We start from the raw sequence: 27,260 nt of genomic DNA on the forward strand, positions 1-27,260 counted from the left end.
GAGACCCAGGGATCTGTCCACACAAATATCCAGGCTTCTGTCCACCACCTATCTTGGGTACGGTCTTCTGTACAGGAGCTTGTAAGGCCCCTGTCCGGTTCCCTAACCAGGTCACCCGCACTGTTTTGGCACACCGCGGTCGTGGCCTGCCTATCTGGCCAGACAGGTGTGACAGGGCCTCATTTCTGGGCTCTCAATTCTATTCCACTGGTCAGTGTGTCTATTCATGTTCCAGTACCAAGCAGTTTTGATGACAGTGGCCCTCTAATACAGTTTGAGATCTGGGAGTGTGATGCCTCCGGTTCTGTTCTTTTTTCTCAAGATTGTTTTGGCAATTCTGGTTCCAGATAAACATTTGTAGCATTTTTTCTATTCTCCTAAAAAATGTGCTTGGGATCTTGATGGGGATAGCATTAAATTTGTAGATGGCTCTGGGTAATATATTCATTTTGATAATGTTAATTCTACCAACCCATGAACATGGAATATCTTTCCACTTCTTTGTATCTTTTTCAATTTCTTTGAGTAGTGACTCAATTTTCAGTATACAAATCTTTCACTTCCTTGGTTAGATTTACTCCTTGATATTTGATAGTTTTTGTTGCTATAGTAAAAGGAATTGATTTCTGGATTTCAATTTCTTCTAACTTAGTGTTTGCATAGAGGAATGCCACTGACTTTTGAATGTTAATTTTATAGCTTGACACCTTACTGTATTGCCTGATGATTTCTAAAAGCTTCTTGCTGGATTCCTTAGGTTTTCTTGTTGATGTGGTGGATCACATTGATTGATTTACGTATATTAACCCAACCTTGCATGCCTGGGATAAACCCCACTTGGTCATGATGAACAATCTTTTTGATATACTGCTGTATCCGGTTGGCTAGAATTTGGTTCAATATTTTCGCATCTATGTTCATCAGAGATATTGGTCTGTAGTTTTCTATTTTGGTTGTGTCCCTGTCTGCTTTTGGTATCACAGTGATGTTGGCTTCATCGAAGCTGGCAGGGAGTATTCTAGTGTCTTCAATATTCTGGAAGAATTTTAAAAGTAGAGGTATTAGTTCTTCTTTGAAAGTTTTGTAGAATTCATTTGTAAAACCATCTGGTCCAGGACTTTTATTTTTGGGAAGATTTTTGATAACTGTTTCAATTTCATTAGCTGTGATGGGTCTGTTCATATTATCCACTTCCTCTTTACTTAGTTTTGGAAGTTGGTAGATATCTAGGAACTCGTCCATTTCTTCCAGGTTCTCTAGCTTGGTGGCATATAGTTGTTCATAGAAGCCTCGCATGATATTTTGAATTTCTGCAGTGTCTGTTGTGATATCTCCTCTTTCATTTACTATCCGATTTATTTGGGTCTTCTCCCTTTTTTGTTTTGTGAGTCTGGCTAAAGGTTTGTCGATTTTGTTTACTCTTTCGAAGAACCAACATTTACTTTCGTTGACCTTTTGTATGGTTTTCCTATTCTCAATGTTATTTATTTCTGACCTAACTTTAGTGATTTCTGACCTTCTTGTTGCTTTAGAGTTCCTTTGTTGTTCTTCTTCTAGGTCTTTAAGATGTGCAATCAGGCTGTATATTTGTGCTTTTTCTTGTTTCCTAATGTGTGCTTGTATAGCTATGAACTTCCCTCTTAGGACTGCTTTAGCTGTGTCACAAATATTTTGATAGATTGTGTCTTCATTTTCATTGAATTCTCGAAACATTTTGATTTCTTCTTTGGTTTCCTCTTTGACCCAGAAATTGTTAAGAAGTGTACTGTTGGGAGTCAGGCGGTAGTGCAGCTGGTTAAGCACAGGTGGCGCTAAGCACAAGACCAGCAGAAGGATCCCGGTTCAAGCCCCCGGCTCCCCACCTGCAGAAGCGGTGAAGCAGGTCTGCAGGTGTCTGTCTTTCTCTCCCCCTCTCTGTCTTCCCCTCCCCTCTCCATTTCTCTCTGTCCTATCCTACAACAATGACTGTTGCTGAGGACTTATTCTGATGCAGTCTCCGCCCCCAGGTTTTTCTATGCCCCGCTAAATCCTAGAGTGCCCCCTTTCAACCAATCCTGGCTCCGCCCCCAGGTTTTTCTATGCCCCGCTAAATCCTAGAGTGACCCCTTTCAACCAATCCTGGCCCTACACGTCACCCCTGGTTGTCGCCCAATAAAAAGCCCCCTCACCCCTCCCCTCGCTCTCTCTGGGCTCTCGGCTCTCCCTCTCTGAGGTCTCGCTCCCTCCTCTCCCCCCGTGGTCGGCCATTGCCGGCTGGCTCCACGTGGTCTGAACCAAACCTCCCCCCCATCATATTATAAAGATTTGTGTACCTCTTTGCTCTGGACGTCCACTCTCTTCTCCATGGTGCAGCCCGACACCAGATCGCCGCAACAACATCTGACGCCCATCGTGTTCCGTACCCACACCACGCCTGGCCTGAGGTCTCCGAAACCACCCAGACACAGGTAAGTGGCATCTGCCCACTTCTGTGGCCCCACGTTCCCCTCCACCATGGGATTTTTTCCGTTTTATGAGGAGGTGTCCCAGACATTCTATCCTTCTCTCCTGGGACAGGCTTTCGATCTCAGAGACGCTTTAATTTTTGCTACACCATGGGTTCTCATGGCTATATTTACTATTTTCAGGATATGTACAAGGCCTCCTGCCAAAAGGTTAAGTGACCTTGAGGCTGAGATACAGGAGTTAAAGGATATTTGCTTAGGACTTAAACACCCTAAGCAATCTGCAGTCAGCCCCAAAACCGCTGCCTCCTGCGGCAGCTTCCGCTTCCACGACCCCTCCCCCCACTGCCCCTGAAGACACGTGCTTGGCCGCTCCTTTGACCCCTCCCCCAGCTGTCCCCACAGACACGTGTTCAGTTCCTTCTGCTTCTCTGGCCCCGCCCCCTGCTTCCCCTGAGGCTTCCGGTTCTCTAGCCCTTCCCCCTGCCGTTCCGGTTTCAGCTCCGCCTGAGGCTTCTGCGTTCCTGAACCCCGCCCCTGCCCCTGCCGCCCCGGTTTCAGCTACGCCCCCGGCCCCTGCTGCCACGGTTTCAGCTCTGCCTGAGGCTTCCTCGTCCCTGACTCCGCCCCCTGCTGATACGTCACCATTAAGGGACCTAGTGGCTGAGATACGAGAGCTAAAGGATATTTTTCCAGCATTTAAGGATTTTAAACCATGTGCAGTCCACCCCGGGAGCTCTGTCCCCGTAGATATGCGTTTAGTCTTCCCTGCAGCCACTACAGCAGTTTCTACTGAACTTTCCACTTCTGTAGCTCCCTCTCCCGCGCCATCGGACCAAATCCACACATTCCCGGTAAACTTTACCCCTTCTAAACAAAACCCTCAGCCGTGGCAGCCATATTCCTATAAAGAATTGTAACGTTCAGACAAGCAGTCAGGGAGGACGGGATGCACTCTCCATGGACCAAGTCCGTCTTGAGAAGCTTTTACCAGCATTTAAATACACCACAAGACTGGAAAGAACTGTCTCGTGCTGCACTCCCAGACCCACTCTATCTTCAGTGGCAGGCATGTTTCCGCGATGAGTGCTCTAGGCAATCGCAGCAAAATAGTAATAAACAGGTAGAATGGAATTTTGATGCTTTGTTTGGAGCAGGAGCTTATGAATCTGGAGCTCAGCAGGCAGAAGCCAGGTTTCCAACCGGTTATTTTGAACAGATACGCATCTGTGCAACACAAGCATGGGAAAGGGTGACCACACCTGATGTAGATCCATCAGCTCCCATTAACTCTTTTCACCAAGGCTCTGATGAGTCATTGGCGAGCTTCATCTCAAGGGTGAAGAGAAGCTTAGAGAGAAAGGTTTATAATCCTGACGTCCACAAACTACTCCTGCACTCTATTGTCTGTGAAGGCATGACACCACAATTCCGTCAGGTATGCCTTAATCTTAAACACCTACACCCAGATAATTGGATTCTAGCAACACAGGAACTTACATCAGGCAATTATGGGACACCCGCTACGACGCAGGTCTATGCAGTTGCCCCACGTAAGCAAAACGGGGCCTGCTTTCAGTGCGGTCGCCAAGAACATTGGCGTAACCAATGTCCTGATAAGTTGCGACCACGCCTCCAGTCAGGGAAACCACGCCTCCAGCCAGAGCAACCCCGCTTTCAGTCAGGGAGCCAGAGACCACGTACTGTTTGTCCAAAATGTCGTAAGGGGTTTCATTGGAAGAGAGATTGTCGGTCCCAATTTCATAAAGATGGTTCGCCCCTGAATGGTACAAATTCGGGGCCTGAGATTTTGTGGACCACTCCTGTTTTAGAACAAGGTCACCCTTCTGTGACAGTAAAGATTGGCAATATTCCTTTTAAATTTTTGATTGACACGGGGGCAGCAAAGACGATTTTAAGGCAAGAAGAGGTTCCCCAAGATTGGGAACTCATCCCTGGACCCAGTTTACATGGAATAGGAGGGATGACGAGAGCATTTTACACACGAGACTCGCTTATGTGGGAAGACCCAGAAGGTTCTACCGGACACTTCCGCCCGTTGGTAGCTAATATTAGCACCAACTTACTGGGCAGGGATCTTCTGGAATGTCTTAATGTTAGGATATCCACAGACGCCTCTGCAGAGCGTAAAACTCATTCCCGCGATACCAGGTCTATTCAGCACCCCCAATACTAAATGCCACTGTTCGTAGCCAAACACCCCGCTTAAGCTGGCTTTCTAATGAGCCTGTCTGGGTGGAACAGTGGCCTTTACCTAGGGATAAGCTAAAAATTTTAAAAGAGCTCGTCCGAGAGCAGTTGTCCTTGGGACACATTCGTCATTCTCGAAGCCCATGGAATACTCCTGTCTTTGTGATTAAAAAGCGGTCGGGAAAATGGCGCCTCCTTCAAGATCTCCATGCAGTAAATAAAACCATGCAGGTCTGGGCCTCCCCCCAAAGGGGTTTGCCTCTTGCTTCTGCAATTCCCACGGGAATTCCAATCATAGCTATTGATATACAAGATTTTTTTTTCTATCCCCTTGCATCCGCGAGATTGTAAACGTTTTGCCTTCTCTGTTCCGTCTATTAATAATGCCAGCCCCGCTGATAGATTTGAATGGGTGGTGCTGCCCCAGGGTATGGCCAATAGTCCTACAATTTGTCAGGAGGCTGTTAAATCTGCCCTTGTCCCATATATTCATAAGGGCCTTAATATTTTTCATTATACAGATGATATTTTAATATGGGGAAAATCAGATACAGATCTCTATGCCTTACGTGATTTTCTCATTCCTGCATTAAAGAAAAGCGGCCTTAATGTAGCCCCTGAGAAGATACAGCTAATCCCTCCAATATCCTTCCTAGGTTCAGAGATTTCTCTAACACAAATTCGTCCCTTAAAACCTAATGTTACCTTCCCTTCTAACCTTACTCTTGCTTCTTTACAAAGTTTTCTAGGAAATTTAAATTGGCTTAGGCAGTATCTCTATCTGCCCACAAGCTGCCTCCAACCACTGTTTGACCTGTTGAAAGGAAACAAACAGCCCTCCAAAACGTAAGCTAACTCCTGAGGCCTCCTTGGCACTGGAAAGGGTTAACCAGGCCCTCCAGGACATGCACCTTGTTCGATTCTCCCCCTCCTCTCCGGTAAACCTTCTAATCTTCAACTCCACCCCCACAGTAGTAGGGGCACTGTGGCAAACCATGGGGTTCTCAAATGGCTTCACATGCCAGTAGGAGGAGCTCCAAGACTCCTCACTGAGATAGATGCGTTAGCATTCATGGTTCGCCAAGGGAGAAATAGGTCTGTGCAGGTCTTAGGGAAAGAACCGGATTTAATCATTCTGCCCTTTTCTCTCACAGATACAGAGTGGCTTATACGCCATCATTCCCGCTTTGCCATAAGCTTCATGGGGTTTCCAGGACAAATAGATAACCATTTTCCTTCTAATAAATTGATAGCTTCTTTACCTCTTCTGCCTCTACTAGCACCTAAACTTTTCTCTCGGGATCCCATTCCCTCTGCTCCTACAATCTTTACTGATGGCGGAAAAAGGGGAGCTGCTGCCCTTATATATTACCCAGACAAACAATCTCCTAAACCTCTCTTTACTGAGCTTCCTGATAATTCCCTTCAGTACAAAGAACTTTATGCTGTTTTTCTTGCACTAAAAGCTGTACCAGAATCCTTCAACCTTTTTTCTGACAGTGTGTATACTGTTAACTTACTTCCATGGCTTGCTCGTTCCTATGTGAAAATTGATGACAACCCACTTTCCCCTCTCTTGATTCAAGTCGCCTCTATGCTCTGTTCTCGAACCCAACCACTGTATATTCAACACTTTCGTTCCCACAGCCCTCTTCCTGGTTCCCTGTCCGAAGGGAATGTCCGAAGGGAATCCCTGCACACCCTGACGTCACTCACTAGATGGCATGACTACCGTGGCACACCCCCCGAAACCCTAGATGTCACTCAACGCGATCTGAAGAACCTTATACACAAACTCCAAGGACAGAACTTTCTTCATGCCTGCTTACCATTCCTGCTTCTGACCTGCTTGTTACGTGTTGGCAGTTCCAGCTAGCTATCTACAAAAGAACAACATTCCAGCGGCTGACCTCCCTCATGCAGCGTTGCATCCCCTGCCAATTCTCCCCCTAGCCATCTACTTCGGACTGAGACTTGTATCGGACTTTCTGACATACCCTATATACGTTTTACACAATTTTGAAGCAGCTTATTTCCCTTCACGCTGCTGGTTTTTCATAGACTGATCCTGAGTAATTCATAGACTTTACAGACTGTTGCCTTGAGGACTATACAATGCCAAATAGCCCCTCTGTTTGGTGGGTCATGCCTCCCGCCTCCCCCTCATTATGTACCCTTGCCCCTTTCCCCACCCAAACGGAATGCTCCTTTACACACCAATCCTTCCCTTCACACCACACTGGCTTTTACTTCTCCCCTACTTGTCCCTTCCTATTTTGTTATGCCCAAAAGGTTTCTGCCCCATGATAGTTTTTTATAGACTTTGTACATCTTATGCAATTACTAGATAGAAAGATAGAAAAGATGTAGAGATATTGTGAAGAGATGGTTGAGCAGGCTGCGCTTAAATCTATGAGATGAGTCTCTCCAGGTAAGTCTCTCTCTCTAAAGAGGGGTTGAGCACAGGAGGACGCATAAATCTTATAAGGTTGGCAGCCATTTAAGCCTTCCCTCCTCCACAGAAAGTCCTACATCTTCCCACCTGAGCATGGCATTCCTCTAAAACATTTAAGCCTGCTCCATTCCATTTTTCTTTACTGTGTCCAATTAGATATAAAGGGATAGGAGGAGATGTTGCTGAGGACTTATTCTGATGCAGTCTCCGCCCCCAGGTTTTTCTATGCCCCGCTAAATCCTAGAGTGCCCCCTTTCAACCAATCCTGGCTCCGCCCCCAGGTTTTTCTATGCCCCGCTAAATCCTAGAGTGCCCCCTTTCAACCAATCCTGGCCCTACACGTCACCCCTGGTTGTCGCCCAATAAAAAGCCCCCTCACCCCTCCCCTCGCTCTCTCTGGGCTCTCGGCTCTCCCTCTCTGAGGTCTCGCTCCCTGCTCTCCCCCCGTGGTCGGCCATTGCCGGCTGGCTCCACGTGGTCTGAACCAAACCTCCCCCCCATCATATTATAAAGATTTGTGTACCCCTTTGCTCTGGACGTCCGCTCTCTTCTCTGCCGTGCAGCCCGACACCAGATCGCCTCAACAACAAATGACATCAATAATAACTACAACAATAAAACAAGGGCAACAAAAGGAATAAATAAATAAAAATTAAATAAAAATTTTAAAAAAGTGTACTGTTGAGCTTCCACATTTTGGGACTGTTACTAATCTTTTGTTGATTGTTAAGTGTTAGTTTAATTCCACTGTGCTCTGAGATGTTTGGGATGATTTCAATGCTCTTGAATTGGCTGAAGCTGTTTTTGTGGCCTAACATATGGTCTATCCTTGAGAATGATCCATGTGGATTTGAGTAAAATGTGTATTCCAGTTTCTTGGGATGAATGACTCTAAAAATGTCCAATAGTTCTAGTTTATCTCTTCATTAGCTCCCTTATGTCTTTATTGATTTTCTGCCTGGATGATCTGTGAAGTTGAGAGAATGGGGTGTTGAAGTCTCCTAATATGATTCTGTTACTGTTAATATATTGCTGTAGTTCATTCAGTAGAAGTTTTATGTATTTAGATGGCTTCTCATTGGGTCCATAGATGTTAATAATTGTTAAGTCCTCTTGATTGACTGATCCTCTGAGCATTAAGTAGTGTCCATTCCTATCTTTTTTAATCTTATCTATTTTAAAGTCTTATCATATCAGATATGAGAATAGCTGTTCCTGCCCTTTTTTGTGGGCCATGGGCTTATATGATAGTTTTCCAGCCTTTCACTTTAAGTCTGTGTTTGTCTTATTGAGTTAGGTGGGTTTCCTGTAGACAGCATATTGTTGGGTTGTGTTTTCTGATCCATCTTCCTACTCTGTGTCTTTTAATAGGTGAATTCAGGCCATTGACATTTATTGATATCAAAGATTGAAGATATTTTAACGCCATTCTTGTAGAGTTTTAGAGTGTTTTGATATATGTCCTATTTGTGGTGGTCTGGTTGTTTATAGGAGACCTTTCAGAACTTCTTTTAGGGCAGGCTTGGTGATAGTTGCTTCCTTCAACTGTTGCTTTTCTGAGAAGTTTTTGATGCCTCCATCTAGTCTGAATGACAGTCTAGCAGGATATAGTATTCTTGGCTGAAAGCCTTTCTCATTGAGCACTCGATAGATATCTTGCCATTCTCTTCTGGCCTGTAGTGTTTGTATGGAGAAGTCTGCTGTTAATCTTATGGGTTTTCCTTTGTGGTGACTCTTTGTTTATCTCTTGCAGCCTTGAGCAGGATTTCTTTATTCTTTTCCATTCTAAGTATGACATGTCTTGGTGTCTTTAGGTCTGGGTTAATTCTGTTTGGGACCCTCTGGGATTCTTGAATCTTTATGTCTTTGATGTTGTCTAGACTAGAAAAGTTTTCAGCTATTATGGCCTAGAAAATGCTTTCTTCCTCCTCTTTCTTCCTCTGGTATTCCAATAATGTGTATATTGTTTGTTTTGAAGTCATCCCAAAGGACTCTGTTGTTGTTTTCAGCATCTCTTAATCTCTTTTTGAGATCTCTTCTTTTTTAGTTGTCTCTAATTCATCCTCAATCTTGCTAATTCTGTCTTCAGCCTCAGGTGAAGAAAATTTAATAAGGAAAGTGAGGTAGAAAGTAGAGATATCTCTCTGTGTGTGTCATATGAAATTGTTAGTCATATATGATAAGTGAAATTAATGTTTATTTTCTTTTTCTTCTGCTTATTATATCCTTCCATTAATATTTTTTATTTTAATTTTTACTTTTTATCTATTTAAAAAGGAAACATTGACAAAACCATAGGATAAGAGGTGTGCAACTCCACACAGTTCCCACCACCAGAACTCTGTATCCCATCCCCTCCCCAATAGCTTTCCCATTCTCTATCCATCTGGGAGTATGGACCCAGGGTCGTTGTGGGTTTCAGAAGGTGGAAGGTCTGGCTTTTGTAATTGCTTCCCCGAACATGGGTGTTGACTGGTCAATCCATACTCCCAGTCTGCCTCTCTCTTCCCCTAGTAGGTGGGTCTCTGGGGAAGCGGTGCTCCAGGACTCATTGGAGGGGTGGCTTGTCCAGGGAAGCCTGGTCGGCATCATGCTGGCATCTGGAACCTGATTGCTAAAAAGAGAATGAACATACAGAGCCAAACAAGTTGTTGACTAATCATGAACCTAAAGGCTAGAGTAGTGCAGAGGAAGAGTTGGGGAAGCGGGGTGTCTCCATTTTGCATATAGCTAGTAGGCATAATTTATATATTCCAAAGGGCCTGTAGCTATACTAGTTTCTTTTTTCCTTTCCCCCGAGCCTGACATCTGATATGCAGGTGGATCCAGGTTACTGTCAGGGGAGATGATGTCATGACTGGAGAAGAACAGAAAGCTGGATCAGGGAAGAAAGTAGCTCCCTAATATGGGAAAGGGGTATAAATATTGTTGACTGTAGACCCCATCGATTTGATGTCGTCTGGGGCCCAGATTCAGCTGAGGAGCCTATGTGACCTGAGCTCACATTCTGTGATCATGTGTAGGAACAACCATAAAGGTCACAAGTTCCTTAGTGAGAGGACACAGGTTCCAGCGTCCAGCCCCCACATGCAGGAGTGAAAGTTTAGTAGTGGTAGAGCAGGCTGCATGTATATCTTTCCCTGCATTTTATGTTACTCTATCCTAATAATAAATGTTAGTAAGGGGGTCAGGCAGTAGCACATCAGTTTCAGCGCACATGGCGGGAAGAGCAAGGATCAAGGTTCGAGTCCAGGGCTCCTCACCTGCAGGGGGTTGCTTCACAGGTAGTGAAGCTGGTATCTGTATTTCTTTCCTTTCCTTCTCTGTCCTATTTAACGAGAGCAATGGCAACAACCATAATAATGACAACAAATGTGAGGGCCACTGTTACTTTAGATAGTCCTTGAAGTTCCTCCATACTATAACCCAACAAGTTGCAGCTGCACCTTATCCTTGAGAAACCAGTCTCAATGTTCTTACTTACAGTCCAGCAGTAGTTCTGTAAATGAAGGTCATTACAACCCCAAAACCCAAAATTTGCTTAACAGACAAGACTGCTGGACTGTAGTCAAGGACTGTGGTCAAAGAACCCCTTGACAAGCAAGTCTGAACTTTAGGTGACCCCTTCAAGTCCCCCCTTCTGAAGTGCATAAAACTAATTGCCTCTCTTCGTAGCACCTAACCATTAAAAAAAGAGAGGGAGTCCAGTGGTAGTTCAGCAGGTTAAGCACAGGTGGTGCAAGAGAAGGATTGGCATAAAGATCCTGGTTTGAGCCCAAGACTCTCCACCTGCAGGGGAGTCGCTTCCCTAGCGGTGAAGCAGGTCTGCAGGTGTTTCTTTCTCTCCCCCTCAATGTCTTCCCCTCCTCTCTCCATTTCTCTCTGTCCTATCCAACAGCAACTATATAAATAATAATTACTATAATAAAACAGCAAGGGCAACAAAGGAGAATAAATAAATATTTAAGAGAGAGAGAAGTTATTGATCCCAGTTTCTGCATCCCAAAAAGAACTTTGGCCCATTCTCCTAGAGGCCCATGATAGAGGGAAGATGACCAGAGGGCTCTGGAGTCCAACTCCATCAGGACCCACAGAGAGAAAAGCAAGAAAGGAAGAGCATTTGGATATAGTCGTAGGTGTGGCTTGGAGAGGAAGAGAAGTGCTGGGGAGATAGCATAATGGTTATGGAAAAGACCTTCCCTCCTGAGGCACCAGAGGTCCCAGGTTCAATCCCTGGCCAAACGATAAACCAGAGCTAAGCAGTGCTCTGGAGGGGAAAGAAAAAAATGAGTGGTCCATGAGGTGGTATGGTGGATATAAAGCATTGGACTCTCAAGTGTGAAATCCTGAATTCAATCCCCGGGAGCACATGTACCAGAGTGATGTCTGGTTCTTTTTCCTCCTATTTTCTTCATGAATAAAAAAATAAAAGAGAAAATATCTTTTTGTGGAATGGAAAATAAAATTGGACCATGAGGGGGGGGAAAAAAGGACAAATATAGACAGTTAGTTTAGGAATAATAATTAACCATATCCTCAACCTTGTGAGAACTGCTGTTGATTCCAATGGAGAGATTGAGACACAGGACTCAGGGAACAATGTGGAATTATACTCTTGTATAATACCCCCACGTGCAGCAGAGTCAATTCACTGGTGGTGTAGGAGGTCTGCAGGTGTCTGTCTTTCTCCTTCGTCTTCCCCTCCTCTCTCCATGTCTCTCTGTCCTATCTAAGAACGAAAACATCAATAACAACAATAACTGCAACAACATTAAGAAATGGTAACAAAAGGGAAAATAAATAAATAAATATTTAAAATATTTTTTAAAATACTGAAAGCTAAGTACTATCAGCCATTATGGTGAATCCTTAAATCAAATGGAAAAACAAATCATATTATCCAGCAATACCACTACTAGGCATAGACCCAAATGATAGAACAACACTCATTCAAAGGGATATGCATAATTCATTCAGTAGCTGCTTTAATTGTTGTAGATTTGACCATGTTTTTAACGTGGTGGGGTTTATATTTTTCTATCCTATCTGTTGTCATTCAGTTGTTGTGTTTTGTGAGTACAAGGCACACCAAATCAAAGTCCTTTCACAGATGAAATCACAAGCCTCAGAAAAGACTATACTACCCACAGAAGCAAAGATTAATGCAGTTCCACTCAAACCAGTTAGCCAAGCAACACCTCCACTCCAAAAACAAAACAAGAACAAAAACAAATCCAAACCATACAGACAAGGCAAAAATAAACTATTACAGTAATCAACTATAAAATACAAAAGAGAGAATCCACTCTGAGTCTAACTTCTTTCACAGGATAATTCACAAACATGCATAAGTGATTACAGAAAAAGCAGCAGCAAAAGGAAAAAGATCTTTCTAATCAGAAATGAGGAATGAAAGAGAAATGGAAAGAAAAGCAAACTCCTCCCACAATAGAAAGTACACCCAATCACCAATCAATAGAAAAAGCAAGATAACTAATTTTGGTCAACCTAGAGAAAAGGAAAAACAGACAAAAGTAAAACAAACAAAGGGAAAAAAACAGTGGTCTGGGAGGTGGTGCAGTGGAGCAAGCATTGGATTCTCAACCATGAGGTCCTGAGTTCTATAAAGTTAATTAAAAAAAAATACAAGGAAGAAAACCTGCAAAAAAAAATCCAGATTAATAAAACCCTAACAATCGGTTTTTAGATTAAACTATTCCAGATTGGCTACACAACCCCACCCACTTCCTAAACAAAGCAAAAACACACAATCACAAGAAGCAACTATCAATTATTCGATATTACTATCATTATACTCAATAGGTATAATGGAGAAAGAAAAATAGATAAACTAACCTAAGCAAGACCAAAGGACATTAATCTCACAGCCCCCAGCAGAGACAGAGGTTGGTCAGGTATTCAGCCACTCAGATTGAGCTCCAGCCTTTGTAAAAATAAATAAATAAAATAAAAAACTGTTTGTGAAAAGTACCCCCCCTCCTCTGGATGGCTCTAGGTATCTTGATAATGAAGTTACCATTAAAAAATATATTTTTTTAACCCTTATGTTTCCCATTTTGTATTTTTGTTGTACTTATTATTGATGTGTTTATTGAATAGGACAGAGAGAAATGGACTGAGGATGGGAAAACAGGGAGAGAAAGACACCTACAGACCTGCTTCACCGCTTGTGAAGTAAATTATCTTTAGTGATCTCCTGTCTGAAGCTGGTTCCTTTACTCTGGTGTGAGGGTTGCTCTTAGGGTACAGTATGAGTCAGACTGACAGCCAGTGGGCCAACCCCACGTTTCCTTTGTCCTTTTTGCCTCGGTTTGCCAGCCTAAGAGTGGGTTATAGGACTCTTCCTAGGCTCCTTAGAGCTCTTCTACATTCTGCCTCTGCCACTGGCCTGGAAATCCTACCCTCACCTGCAATTCCCAGGATTAAAGAAGCCTCCTTGCAGAGCTCATGCCAGGTGTGTCTTCAGCTGCCATCTTGGATCCATCCGCTGCACCCCCTCCACATGTCACTGTTTTAATACAGATCTTTGAGCAGTATTTAGGTGAGGCTTGAATTAAATAAGAAAAGTAATAGACATTTTACTAGATTTTTTTAACCTTTTTTCATTTTATTTCTTTTCCCTGTTGTCCTTTTTTAAATTGTAGTTGTAGTTATTGATGTCGTTGTTAGATAGAATGGAGAGAGGCGTGGAAGACAGTTGGGGAGAGAAAGATAGCCACCTGCAGACCTGCTTCACTACCTGTGAAGCGACTCCCCTGCAGGTGACAAGGGCTCAAACCAGATCCTTAGGCTGGTCCCTGAGCTTTGGGCCACATGCGCTTAACACGCTACTCCGCTACTTCCTGACTCCCTTTTCACTAGATTATTGTGAATGCTTTTGTTGAAGAAAAATTAAAAGGTTGAAAGAGATGTCAGTAGAATTTGTGGGCTTTGTAGTGGTCCTAATAGGCAAGATAACTCGCTAAATGTTTCCATAACCTCTTCTGTTCACATTGCACAGCTAGGGTATTGTACCTTTTATTCACTACAGTATCTTCCATCTAGGTGTCATACTGTCCAGTGAAGAGGCTGTGCTGCTAGATTTAAACAGAGTCTCAAGCTATTGCTGTGATTGATCTTCCATTTTCTGGCCTGAAAGACATTCAGGAAAAGTGGAAGAGATGGCATTTTCTTGGGTAAGTGACTTGCCCACATCAGATTCTGTTTCTTTTTCTTGAATAAGTTGTATTTTAATTGATACATGTTTAATTTACTGTTTCTGTCTCTTTTTCTCTCTTTCTGCCAAGGTACTGCTCATCTCTGGCTAACGTTGGGTCAGGGAGTAGAACCTGGTACCTGAGAGCCGCAGGCAGAAACTTTGTTACCTCCCCCACCCTTGTATTTCTTTTTTCACTTACTCTTTTTTTAAATTATTTAATTATTTATTTATTTATAAAAGGAAACACTGACAAACCATAGGAGAACAGAGTCACAATTCCATACAGTTACCACCAGGAGAATGCCATATCCTAACCCCTCCCCTGATAGCTTTCCTATTCTTTATCCTCAGGAACTATGGACCCAGGATCATTATGGGGTCCAGATCATGGAAGATCTGGCTTCTGTAATTGCTTCCCCACTGAACATGGGCACTGACAGGTCAATCCATACTCCCAGCCTGTCTCAAGCTTTTCCTAGTGGGGCAGAGTTCTGGGGAAGCAGGACTGCCGTAGTTTATTTTTTTGTTATTTATTTCAATGAGAGAGATAGAGACGAATCAGAGTACTGCTCAACTCTGGCTTATGTTGATACTGGGGATTGAAAGCCTCAAATATGGAAATATTTTGCATAAACACTATGCTATCTCCGCAGCCATTTACTCTTAAAACTAATTTTCCAATTAGTATTATTACTGGGACTCAGTGTCACCATTCTTTAGTGTCATGTTACATATATACAGACATGAATAGATATAAGAAATGGGGGGTGCTGTGAAGCCATACAATTGTGATACGTCCCTCTACAGCTGTTGGAGAGATGATTCTCTCTTTTTTTTTTAACTGCTGTTTTTTGTTTTTTTTTTAAAAATATTTATTTTATTTATTTATTCCCTTTTGTTACCCTTGTTGTTTTATTGTTGTAGTTATTATTGTTGTTGTCATTGTATAGGACAGAGAGAAATGGAGAGAGGAAGGGAAGACAGAGAGGAGGAGAGAAAGACACCTGCAGACCTGCTTCACCGCCTGTAAAGTGACTCCCCTGCAGGTGGGGAGCCGGGGTTCGAACCGGGATCCTTATGCCGGTCCTTGTACTTTGCGCCACCTGCGCTTAACCCGCTGCGCTACAGCCCGACTCCCGGAGAGATGATTCTTAAACCCATCTGACTTCTCACAGGTGATCATTTGTGGTCTCCACTTTGTATGTCACCAGAAAGCACCTATGAAATAATTTTTGAATACCAAGACATAACTCGTGTTGTAAAGTGCTACTTTGTCATACCCAGATATTGAGTTTCAAGCCCTGACAACACAGATATGAAAAGGGGAACTTCATGGGTATTACAGTGGAGTCTTCCCTTTTTTTTTGTCTAATCTTCTATCTAGAGAAAATAAATTAAGTCATTCCACCAAGAATAATGGAATCAGGCATAAATGAGGTTCATTATTATTCATACTTCCTAATATTCAGAGTCTTCATTTTCTGTCTCTTTTTAATTTTATTTTTTAGTTATGAAAAGGAAACACTGAAAAAAAGCCATAGGATAAGAGGGTTCAGCTCCACACAATTCCCACCACTAGAACTCCCTATCCCATCCCCTCCCCTGATAGCTTTCCCCATCCAAAAATGGGCAGAGGATGGGAACAGAATATTCACAATAGAAGATCTAAAAGGCTAATGAATACATGAAAAATTGCTCCAGGTCACTGATTGTCAAAGAAATGCAAATAAAGACAGCATTGAGATAGCACCTCACCCCAGTGAGATTGATAAACATCAAAAAGGACAGCAGCAACAAGTGTTGGAGAGTTTGTAGGGACAGAGGACCCCTTCTGCACTGCTGGTGGGAATTCAAATTGGTCCAGCCTCTTGGAAATCCTGCTGGAGAACTCTCACAAGGGTAGACATGAACCTTACGTATGACCTAGTAATTCCTCTTCTAGGGATATATCCCAAGGACACCATAACACCCAACTAAAAAGATATGTGTACACCTATGTTCATAGCAGCACAATTTGTAATAGCGAAAACCTGGAAGCAACCCAGGTGCCCGACAACAGATGATTGGCTGAGAAAGCTGTGGTATATATACACAATTGAATACTACACAGCTATTAAGAACAGTGAGCCCATCTTGGATGGAGCTAAAAGGAATTTTCTCTTTTTTAAAGTAGATTTTTAAAACAGTATTTGTTTATTTAATAAAGGATTGAGACCAGGAGAAATGGATGGAGCAGGGGAGATAGGAAGGGAGAGACATAGATAGAAACCTGCAGCCCTGCTTCACATTTCATGAAGCTTTCCTGCTGTACATGGGGTCAAGGGGCTTGAACTGGTTCTTTGAACACTATAGTGAACACTTAATGAAGTGTGCCACCACTTGACCCCCTGGCCTTTTTATTATTATTATTGTTGTTCTTATTGACATCATCAGTGTTAGGACAGAGAAATGGAGAGAGGAGGGTAAGACAGAGGGGGAGAGACACCTGCAGACCTACTTCACTACTTGTGAAGCGACTTTCCTGCAGGTGAGGAGCCAGGAGCTCAAACTGGGATCCTTATTCCAATCCTTCTGCTTTTCGCCACATGCATTTTACCTGCTGCGCTACTGCCTGACTCCCATCTTCTTTTTCTCTCTACCCAACATTCTTTTCAAAGAGTTTTTTTAATATTTATTCCCTTTTTTTGGCCTTCTTGTTTTATTGTTGTACTTTTTATTGTTGTTTTAATTGATGTTGATGTTTTTATTGTTGGATACGACAGAGAGAAATGGAGAGAGGAGGGGAAGACAGGAAAGAAAGACTGACACCTGCAAACCTGTGAAGGTGACTACCCAGCAGGTGGGGAGCCGGGGGCTCAAGCTGACATCATTACTCCAGTCCTTGAGCTCTTCACCACATGCGCTTTAACCCGCTGATTACAACCCAACTATCCTGCATTCATGTGGGATGAACAATACTTTTTTATTATCATTATTATTTTACTCTGTATTTATTTCCTCTTTGTTTCCCTTTGTTGTTTTTATTGTTTTAGTTGTTGTTGTTGATGTAGTTGTTGGATAGGACAGACAGAAATGGAGAGAGGAGTGGAAGTCAGAGAGGGGGAGAAAAATACAGTCACCTGTAGACCTGCTACATCGCCTGTGAAGCAACCCCCCTGCAGTTGGGGAGCCGGGAGCTCAAACTGGGATTTTTACTTAGGTCCTTGGGCTTTGCGCCACATGCACTTACTTACCCCGTGTGCTACCGCCCGACTCCTAGGTTCAACAGTTGTTATGTTGATTAGTGGCATAGAACCATTTGAAATGTCTTAATTTTTGCAGATAAAAATAATGACATTAATCCAGTATTCCTACTGAGAAGATGTCTCTCCTGGGATATCACAGACGTAACACATCTGCTTAGCTTCCATGTGTGCTTTTCACAACCTCTGTCTAAGATATTATAAGATTCAGTGACTCTACAAAAGGGTAATAAACCAGAATTACTCTTTTTTTAAAAAATGAAACTTTTTTGTTAGAACATACAGGTATCTGTCACTGAGGGATTGTGAGCGATTTTTAATTGCACTGTGACTAAACATCTTGGTTAAAGAGATTATAAATGTCTTTCTCTGCATTTACTGTGGTTGTTTATGTTACTCTTCTGAGTTTTGTGAGTACATATATTGCTCATTAGCGCTTTGATGTATAGCATGTAAATATGTTTTGTTTTTTTTTTACTTCATCTCTTTGTCTTGGTGATATTATCTTTGGTCTTGTCATTATGCCAAATATATTCATTTTCGTGTATTCTCAGTGGTTCATGTCTCCATTTATTTATCTTTAATGTTGAGCTCAGGTTTCTGAAGACATTTCCAAATCAGATATTATGTACTGTACTGAGGATGACTTCTATATGTTTTTTTGGTTAATGTTGTAACATCCAAGTGCATCTTAAGGAACATAAGACCTTTCACTGCCAGACTTTCACAATGGCTCCCTCCTCCTCATAGAATCTTTTTGTATTTATAAATTATATTTTACTTCCTATGATAGAGAGAAATTGAGGAGGATGTAGCTTAGTGTTGAACAATTCTTGTCCTCCAATCATTTTTCTTTCACCAGGATTATTTCTTGAGCTCATTGTGCAAAGTTTGAATCCACTGCTGCAGAAAGCCCATTTTTCTTTCCATTTTATTTGATAGGAGACACCTGCAGGCTTGTCTCACCATTCATGAAGTGGCCCCATTCAGAAGGGAAGCAGGCCTCAAACCTAGGTCCTGTGTCATGGTGAAATGTACACTTAACCAGGTGCACCATTGCCCTGAACCTGATAATACTTATTTTATTTGTATAACATTCTTGCATTTTTAACCCTTTATTGGACACTGACACTGCAGAGATGCCTAATGTGGTATGATGACTATAAATAGTATAATTTCCATGCTTCCATAATGATGTTGATTTTATAAAGAGCTATGTGTGGCTAGACATGTTTCATTTCATTTTTTTTAAGATTTTATTTATTTATGAGAAAGAGACTGAGTAGTTAATATGCTAATCTGCCGCTCACATTTTTTCACATGAACACATTGCACATATTTTAGGGCTCAGTGACCTATGAAGATGTAGCCGTGATATTCACTCAAGAGGAATGGGCACTATTGAATCCTTCAGAGAAAAAACTCTACAGAGATGTGATGTGTGAAAACTTGAGGAACTTACTTTCCATAGGTAACTCTAATCGCCTTAATATTTCAACTAGAAGGCAAGTCACTTTTTGTTCACCAGTGTAGAAATGGGGACAGTTATGTGAGCAGAGTTTGACTGTGACTCATAATGGATCACAAATTCAGTCTTGTGGTCCGGCAGATGGCGCAGTGGATAAAATATTGGATTCTCAACCATGATGTCTTGAGGTTGGGCTTTGGCTACACACGTACTAGAGTGATGTCTGATTCTTTCTCTCACACTATCTTTCTCATGAATTAAGAAATAATTATTTATTCCCTATTGTTGCTCTTGTTTTATTGTTATTGATGTTGTTATTGTCGGATAAGACAGAAAGAAATTAAGAGTGAATGGGAAGTTAGAGTGTGGTAGACAAAGATAGACACCTGCAGACCATTTCACCGCTTGTGAAGCGACTACCCTTCAGGTGGAAAGCCGGGATATCAAACCAGGATGCTGAGGCCGGTAAAAAGTTTTCAGTGTGGGGGTAGGTAGCACCATGGTTATACAGACTCTCAGGCCTGAGGCTCTGACAAGTCCCAGGTTCAATGCCCTGCAGCATTATAAACCAGAGCTGAGCAGTGCTCTGGTAAAAATAAATGAATAAAAATAAATTCAATCTATTTGTATAATTTCTGTCTTTTTAATTACTTACTTATTTATTCATGCAAAAGATAGAAAAAAATAATCACTCACAACTCTGGTATATGTGCTGCCTGTATTGAACTTGGGACCTCATGATTGAGTTTAGTGCCTTACACACTGTTCCACCTCCCTGACCACGGTTTGTATAAGTTCTAATCCTTTATATATTTTTGTAATTTTAGAAAAAATACAAGAACTTTCCACCAAAGAGCAGCATAACTTGCACAGGAGTCAACAAAGGTGAGAGTTAAATTTACAATAATATGTGATGTGCCACCCAGAAAGCTATTGTATTTTCAAATATTTTGTCTCTGTTTTATTTACCTAGTTCTGGTGCCTGCATAATTTCCCCATATTAGGCCGGGGGCTCAAGCCCAGATCCTTAAAACTTGTCCTTGTTCTTTCTGGAACAAGCTATGCTACCACTTGACTCCCTACTTACACGATCTTAATTGTGTGCTCTCTACTGACTTAATAATTTCATAGTAGCTCTTTTAATACAACTTATTAAGAAAATGATATTTACAATAAAAACAGAATTTATAATCACTGCCACAAATAGATTAATTTTTACATAATCTCATCAAAGATACTTCATGACTAGGTTATAGAATAGTTGGACAAGTGACTCAAATACAATGTATGTGACATACATGACTGAAGTTCCCATCTGACTTACTGGCAACCAAAGGACTGTAATGATGTTCTACATTATCTGTCTATTCTTCACATCATAGGAAAATCTTTCACATGTAACAAGGAAATGGAAGTCTTAAAAAGGGGGCAAAGATGCTTAGTGTTTATAAAATAGTACACTTGGAAACAATAAGAGTATCTATAATGTATGAATACCTATATTTTTATGATACGTAGATATAGTCCTTCTAGAAAAGATCAATATTTTCAATGAAAAATTTCAACACAATGCCAAAACTGGCTGTTAACAAATAGTAGTTCTATTAATATATACAAAATACCTGTAAAGATATCATTAGTTGTGGCATAATATACTTAAAAGAAAGTATGTAGTTTTTACCAGTTTTTATATTATTTATTTATTGGATAGAGACAGCCAGAAATCTAAAGGAAGAGAGAGAGAAAGAGGACCTGCAGTCCTTCTTCAGCACTTGCAAAGCTTTCCCCCTGCAGGTGGGGACTGGGGGCTCCAACCAGGTCCTTGCTCATTGTAGCATGTGTGCTCAGGTGTACCACTGGCCATTTCCCTCTTTTTTTTTTAGTATTTTTTCAAATATTCCCTTTTGTTGCCCTTGTTTTGTTGTTGTTGCTGTCATTGATTTTGGACAGGAGAGAAAATTGGAGAGAATCAGAAAGATAGATACCTAAACACCTGCTTTAACACCTGTGAAGTGACTTCCCTGAAGGTGTCAAGCCAGGGGATCAAACTGGAATTCTTCAACCTCTGTTTACCTTTCACACCATGTGTGTTTAGACTGCTGTGCTACCTCCTGACTCCCAATTCAGCCCCTTTTAACCAATTTTTTAACTTTTAATATGAGATTTTTAAAAATATATTTGTTATTATATAGAGACATACAGTGAAAAGGGGGAGATAGGGAGGAAGAGAGACACCTTCTGACGAGCTTCCCTACCTGTGAAGTGACTCCACTGCAGGTGGAGAGCCAGGGTCTTGAATTGGAATCCTAACCGGTTCTTGCTCTTTGCACTGCACCTGCTAAACCCACTGTGGTACAGCCCAACTCCCTGGAGATCTTTTTCTAATTTTGAATATTTGTGATTTTTTTCGGTATACGTTGTAGTAAAATCTATTGTTAATATCTGATGTTATTATGTAAAATTATGTTCTGCATCCTGATAATAGAATCAGTTATATTCATTGAAATGTCATTAATTAATTGTTCATTATTTTACAGTAATACAGCAGTGAAAGTCTCTGAGGGCAAAAAAAGTCAGAATGGTAGAAAATCTCAAGAATGTGAAGTATACAACAAATTACTCACTGATTCTATTCATCTTCAAAAATATGAAAGAATTCACAGTGGAAAGAAGCCCTATGGATGTAAACAGTGTAATAAAACATTCAGTTGTCCCAGCCATCTTCAGGTACATGAAAGAACTCACAGTGGAGAGAAACCCTATGAATGTAAACAATGTAGTAAAACATTCAGTTGTTCCAGTAAACTTAAGAAACATGAAAGAACTCACAGTGGAGAGAAACCCTATGAATGTAAACAATGTAGTAAAACATTCAGTTGGTCCTGTAGTCTTAAGCTACATGAAAGAATTCACAGTGGAGAGAAACCCTATGAATGTAAACAATGTAGTAAAACATTCAGTTGTTCCAGTAAACTTAAGAAACATGAAAGAACTCACAGTGGAGAGAAACCCTATGAATGTAAACAATGTAGTAAAACATTCAGTTGTTCCAGTAAACTTAAGAAACATGAAAGAACTCACAGTGGAGAGAAACCCTATGAATGTAAACAATGTAGTAAAACTTTCAGTTGGTCCTGTAGTCTTAAGCTACATGAAAGAATTCACAGTGGAGAGAAACCCTATGAATGTAAACAATGTAGTAAAACATTCAGTTGGTCCTGGAATCATAAGCTACATGAAAGAACTCACAGTGGAGAGAAACCCTATGAATGTAAACAATGTAGTAAAACATTCAGTTGGTCCTGGAGTCTTAAGCTACATGAAAGAACTCACAGTGGAGAGAAATCCTATGAATGTAAACAATGTAGTAAAACATTCAGTTGTTCCAAGACTCTTCGCTCACATGAAAGAACTCACAGTGGAGAGAAACCCTATGAATGTAAACAATGTTGTAAAACATTCAGTTTTTCCAGTAATCTTCGGACACATGAAAGAAATCACAGTGGTGAGAAATCCTATGAATGTAAACAATGTAGTAAAACATTCATGTTTTCCAGTAAACTTAAGAAACATGAAAGAACTCACAGTGGAGATAAACCCTATGAATGTAAACAATGTAGTAAAACATTCAATTGTTCCAGTCATCTTCGGGTACATGAAAGAACTCACAGTGGAGAGAAACCCTATGAATGTAAACTATGTTGTAAAACATTCAGTGTTTCCAGTAGTCTTAAACTACATGAAAGAAGTCACAGTGGAGAGAAACCCTATGAATGTAAACAATGTAGTAAAGCATTCAGTTGTTCCAGTAGTCTTAAGAAACATGAAAGAACTCACAGTGGAGAGAAACCCTATAAATGTAAACAGTGTTGTAAAACATTCAGTGTTTCCTGTAGTCTTCGAATACATGAAAGAACTCACAGTGGAGAGAAACCCTATGAATGTAAACAATGTTGTAAAACATTCAGTTGTTCCAGTAGTCTTAAGAAACATGAAAGAACTCACAGTGGAGAAAACCCTATGAATGTGAACAATGTAGTAAAACATTCAGTTGTTCCAATAGTCTTAAGAAACATGAAAGAACCCACAGTGGAGACAAACTGAATGTAAACAATGTAGTAAAACATTCAGTTGTTCAAGTAGTCTTAAGTAACATGAAAACTCACAGTGGAGTGAAACCCTATGAGTGTAAACAATGTATAAAAACATTCAGTTGTTCCAGTCATCTTCGGGTACATGAAAGAATTCACAGTGGAGAGAAACCCTATAAATGTAAATAGTATAGTAAAACATTCATTTGTTCCGGTAGTCTTCACTCACATGAAAGTATTCACAGTGGAGAGAAACCCTATGAATGTAAACAATGTAATAAAACATTAAGTTGTTCCAGTAGTCTTCGGACACATGAAAGAATTCACAGTGGAGAGAAACCCTATGAATGTAACCTATGCAGTAAGACATTCAGGCAATCTGGAAATCTTTGGACACATGAAAGAACTCACAGGTCAGAGAAACCTTATGAATGTAAACAATGAAAGCATTCATGGGATGTAGTTCTCTTCAGTTACATGATAGAACTCACAGTGGAGAGAAAGAAACCTTGAATGTAAACAATGTAGTCAAACATTTAAGCCAGTTTTCTTTGGATACATGAATGATCTCACAGTGGAGAGACACCTAGTGAAAATAAACTGAAAAACTGGGAACTTGGATGTCAACAATGCTTAGATGTATTCAAATCGATAACCGTTTTTGCACATATAAAATGACTGCCATTAGAAAAACAATTATCAGTGTAGACCTTGTGGAGGGAGTTTACAGACCTATAAAAGAACTTGTCTTAGAGTGACGAGTGAATGTAAAACAGTGGAGGAACAGTGGATGCTACAATATGTGTATATAAATATTTAAAAAATAAAAAATTGAAATTGACAAATGTCTGCTCACAGTGGCCTGGTCCTTCTCAGTATATGGAATCTGCTGAGGTGATGAGCCAGGCCTTAACACCAGTCTGGACTCTGAGGTTGTATGTCTGCCTTGGGCCACCTGCTTCGCAGCTTGACCCTGCGTGTGCTTTTTTAGTCTTTCACTTTTGAAATAGAGAAAATAAGATGATGGTGCCCTCCCCAACCCCTGTGTGTTAAAGGGCATCATAAAGTACCTCGTGAGTGAACTATCTTGAAACTGAGTATCTTCATTTGTGTCAGGCAAACCTAAGCCACTTGGATGATCATGAAAAGGCTGTTTTTAAAATATACACTTTATTTAATACAGTCAGAAAAATTGAGAGGGAAGGGGACCATAGAGAGGGAGAGACACCTGCAGCACTGCTTTACCACCTGAAGGTTTCGCCCTGCAGGAGGGAACCAGGGACTTGAACCAAGCTCCTCCTGCATTGTAGTATGTGCATTGGAGCAGGTGTGCCACCACCCAGCCCCTGAAAGGATTTTTTTTAACCAGAGCAATGTTCAGCTCTGACTTGTGGTGGTGCAGAGGATTGAGCCTGGGACTTCGGAGCCTCAGGCATGAGCATCTGTTTGCATACCCATTATGCTATCAACCCTCCATGAAAAGGCTGTTTTTATGGAGAATGTGGTCATGTAAAATCTCTCTGAGCAGATATGACTTATCATTATGAACTCTGATTCCACTTGCCCTGGTTTGGGAAGCAGGTGTGTGTACAGGAGAATCTAAGAGAAAATCCTGATGGGGCAAAGCATTCACGCTGCTGTGGTGAGACGTTATCCATGGATATTGTGTGTTCTCTCACCTAGAAGAGATTGCATTAAAACAGGTGTAGTTGAAGTCATGCTAGAAAGATAACAGGGTTTAGGAAGATAGAGTGATTTGTGAACTAGATTTTCATTCTTGAGACCCTGAAGTCCCAGGTTAAATTCCCAGCATGACCATATGATAGAGCTGAGCAGACCACCAATGACAAAAGAAGGAAAGAGAGTAAAAGTAGGACCAAGAAGCTCCAGTTCCTCATTTTTTCAATAGGAATTTGAGAAAGCAATCATATTTAAGGCAAAATAGCTTTACAGATATTGTGTATAGAGTCTTTAATACCCATTTTCAGAAAATTAGTCTGCAGTGAGTACCTCCCAACACTTCATCTGCACTATTCCATCCTTTAGGTCCCTAATTGTTCAACAATTTGTTTGGCTTTGTATGTTAACTCTCTTCAGTCACCAGGTTCCAGATGCCAGCATGATGCCGACCAGGCTTCCCTGGTCTAAAGTCCACACCAGTGTGTCCCTGGACTAAAGTCCACACCTGGAGCTCTGCTTCCCCAGAGACCCACCCTACTAGGGACAGAGGCAGACTGGGAGTATGGATCGACCAGTTAATGCCCATATTCAGTGGGGAAACAATTACAAAACCAAGACCTTCTACCATCCGCAACCCTCAACGACCCTGTGACCATATTCCCAGAGAGGTATAGAATGGGAAAGCTATCGGGAGAGGATGGGATGGGGAGATCGGGTGGTGGGTATTGTGTGGAGTTGTACCCCTCCTAGCCTACAGTTATGTCAATGTCTTAATAAATACAGATTTATTAAAAATTGGTAAAAAGGGATGGGCAGTGGCAAAACTGGCTGGGGGCACCTGCTACAATTCTCAAGGACCCGAGTTTGAGACCCTGGTCCTCACCTGCAGGAGGAAATCTTTACAAGAGGTGAATTAGGAATGCTGGAGTCTCTGTCTTTTTCCCTCTCTATCTCCCCCTTCCTCTTGAATTCTGGCTATTTCTCTCCAATAAATAAATAAGATATATTGGTGAAATCAACAAGGGCAACAAAAGGGAAAATTTTTTTTAATTGGTGAAATCTAAATACTTTCATATAAATACATTATGCTAAAACTAATGATATCTTTACAGATATTTTGTATGTATGAATTGGACTACTATTTTTAATAGCAAGGTTTAGGTATGTGTTGAAATTTTTTACTGAAAATATTGATATTTTCTACATGGACTACCTCTTAAGTATAAAATACAGATTTGCATACATTGAAGATATTCTTATTGTTTCCAAGTGTACTGTTTTATAAATACTAAGCATCTTTGCCCACTTTTTAAAATTTTAATTTACTTGTTACATGTGAGAAAGATTTTCCTATGAAGTGGATAAAAGAAAGTGTAAGACATCATTATGGTATTTTTGTTGCCAGTGACCCAAATGAAAAGTTTAGTCACAGATCACATATATCTTATTTGAGTCACTTGCCCAACTATTCTATAACCTATTCATGAAGTATTTTTGATGAACTTATTTAAAAGTTAATCTATTTGTTGTAGTGATGATACATTTCATTTTCTTAATAAATTGCATTAAAAGGTGTGCTATGAAATTATTCAGTGAGAGCACACAATAAAGAACCCATGAGTTGGGAGTCGGGCTGTAGCACAGCGGGTTAAGCGCAGGTGGCGCAAAGCACAAGGACTGGCATAAGGATCCCGGTTCGAGCCCCGGCTCCCCACCTGCAGGGGAGTAGCTTCACAGGCGGTGAAGCAGGTCTGCAGGTGTCTATCTTTCTCTCCTCCTCTCTGTCTTCCCCTCCTCTCTCCATTTCTCTCTGTCCTATCCAACAATGACAACAACAACAATAACTACAACAATAAAACAACAAGGACAACAAAGGGAATAAATAAATAAAATAAATATTTTTAAAAAAATAAAAATTAAAAAATAAAAAAAAAACCCATGAGTCTACTTATACAGGAAACCATGCAGGCACCAGATATCATTAAATTACACAGAGACAAAATTTTTGAAAACAGCTTTTTAGGTGGTAAATGATATCATGCTTCATTGTAAATGTATCTATTTTATCTTTTCTAAAATTACAAAATATAAAAGCATTAGAAGCTATACACATAGATTACTTTTTGATCCATCATGACTCATGGTCAAACCTTGCTCGTTTAACAGTGTCTCCATGTTTACATTGCTGAACAAAAAGTTATTTGTCTTCTGGATCAAAAATTAAGGCGATTATAGTTAGCTACTGAAACAAAGTTTGTGAAGCTTTCACACATCACATCTCTGTAGAGTTTCTTCTCTGAAGGATTCAATAGTGCCCACTCCTCTTGAGTGAATATCACAGCTACAGCTTCATAGGTCACTGAGCCCTAAAATATGTGCAATGTGTTCATGTGAAAAAATGTGAGTGACAGCAGATTAGCCATTCAGTCTCTACTTTAGGAAGCCTGTGA

At 41.0% G+C, this 27,260-nt stretch overlaps 2 protein-coding genes across 7 annotated transcripts in view; both read left to right on the forward strand.

The window, feature by feature from the left end:
• Window positions 1–25,059, forward strand: part of LOC132542416 (zinc finger protein 14-like) — a 74,539-nt gene extending 49,480 nt beyond the window's left edge. Inside the window, exons 1-5 of one of the 6 annotated variants that reach the window (XM_060204998.1) lie at window positions 2,312–2,447; window positions 14,176–14,306; window positions 18,916–19,042; window positions 19,867–19,924; window positions 21,577–25,059. In XM_060204998.1, the coding sequence (XP_060060981.1) occupies window positions 14,292–14,306; window positions 18,916–19,042; window positions 19,867–19,924; window positions 21,577–23,143 (1,767 nt within the window). In that variant the 5' untranslated portion in view covers window positions 2,312–2,447; window positions 14,176–14,291 and the 3' untranslated portion in view covers window positions 23,144–25,059. Of the gene's footprint in view, window positions 1–2,311; window positions 2,448–14,175; window positions 14,307–14,698; window positions 15,505–18,447; window positions 18,723–18,915; window positions 19,043–19,866; window positions 19,925–21,576 lie in introns of those variants that run through there. The other 5 variants (XM_060205002.1, XM_060205001.1, XM_060204997.1 and 2 more) reach the window with 5 other exon arrangements.
• LOC132542430 (zinc finger protein 709-like) overlaps window positions 1–26,767 on the forward strand; it is a 159,282-nt gene extending 132,515 nt beyond the window's left edge. Inside the window, exon 5 of the transcript XR_009553446.1 lies at window positions 26,439–26,767. The gene's annotated coding sequence lies outside the window, so the exon portion shown is untranslated. The remainder of the gene's footprint in view (window positions 1–26,438) is intronic.
• Window positions 26,768–27,260: the final 493 nt, after the last annotated feature.

Source organism: Erinaceus europaeus, chromosome 13 (genome assembly GCF_950295315.1).
Source record: "Erinaceus europaeus chromosome 13, mEriEur2.1, whole genome shotgun sequence".
In the NCBI taxonomy this organism is placed as follows: domain Eukaryota; kingdom Metazoa; phylum Chordata; class Mammalia; order Eulipotyphla; family Erinaceidae; genus Erinaceus; species Erinaceus europaeus.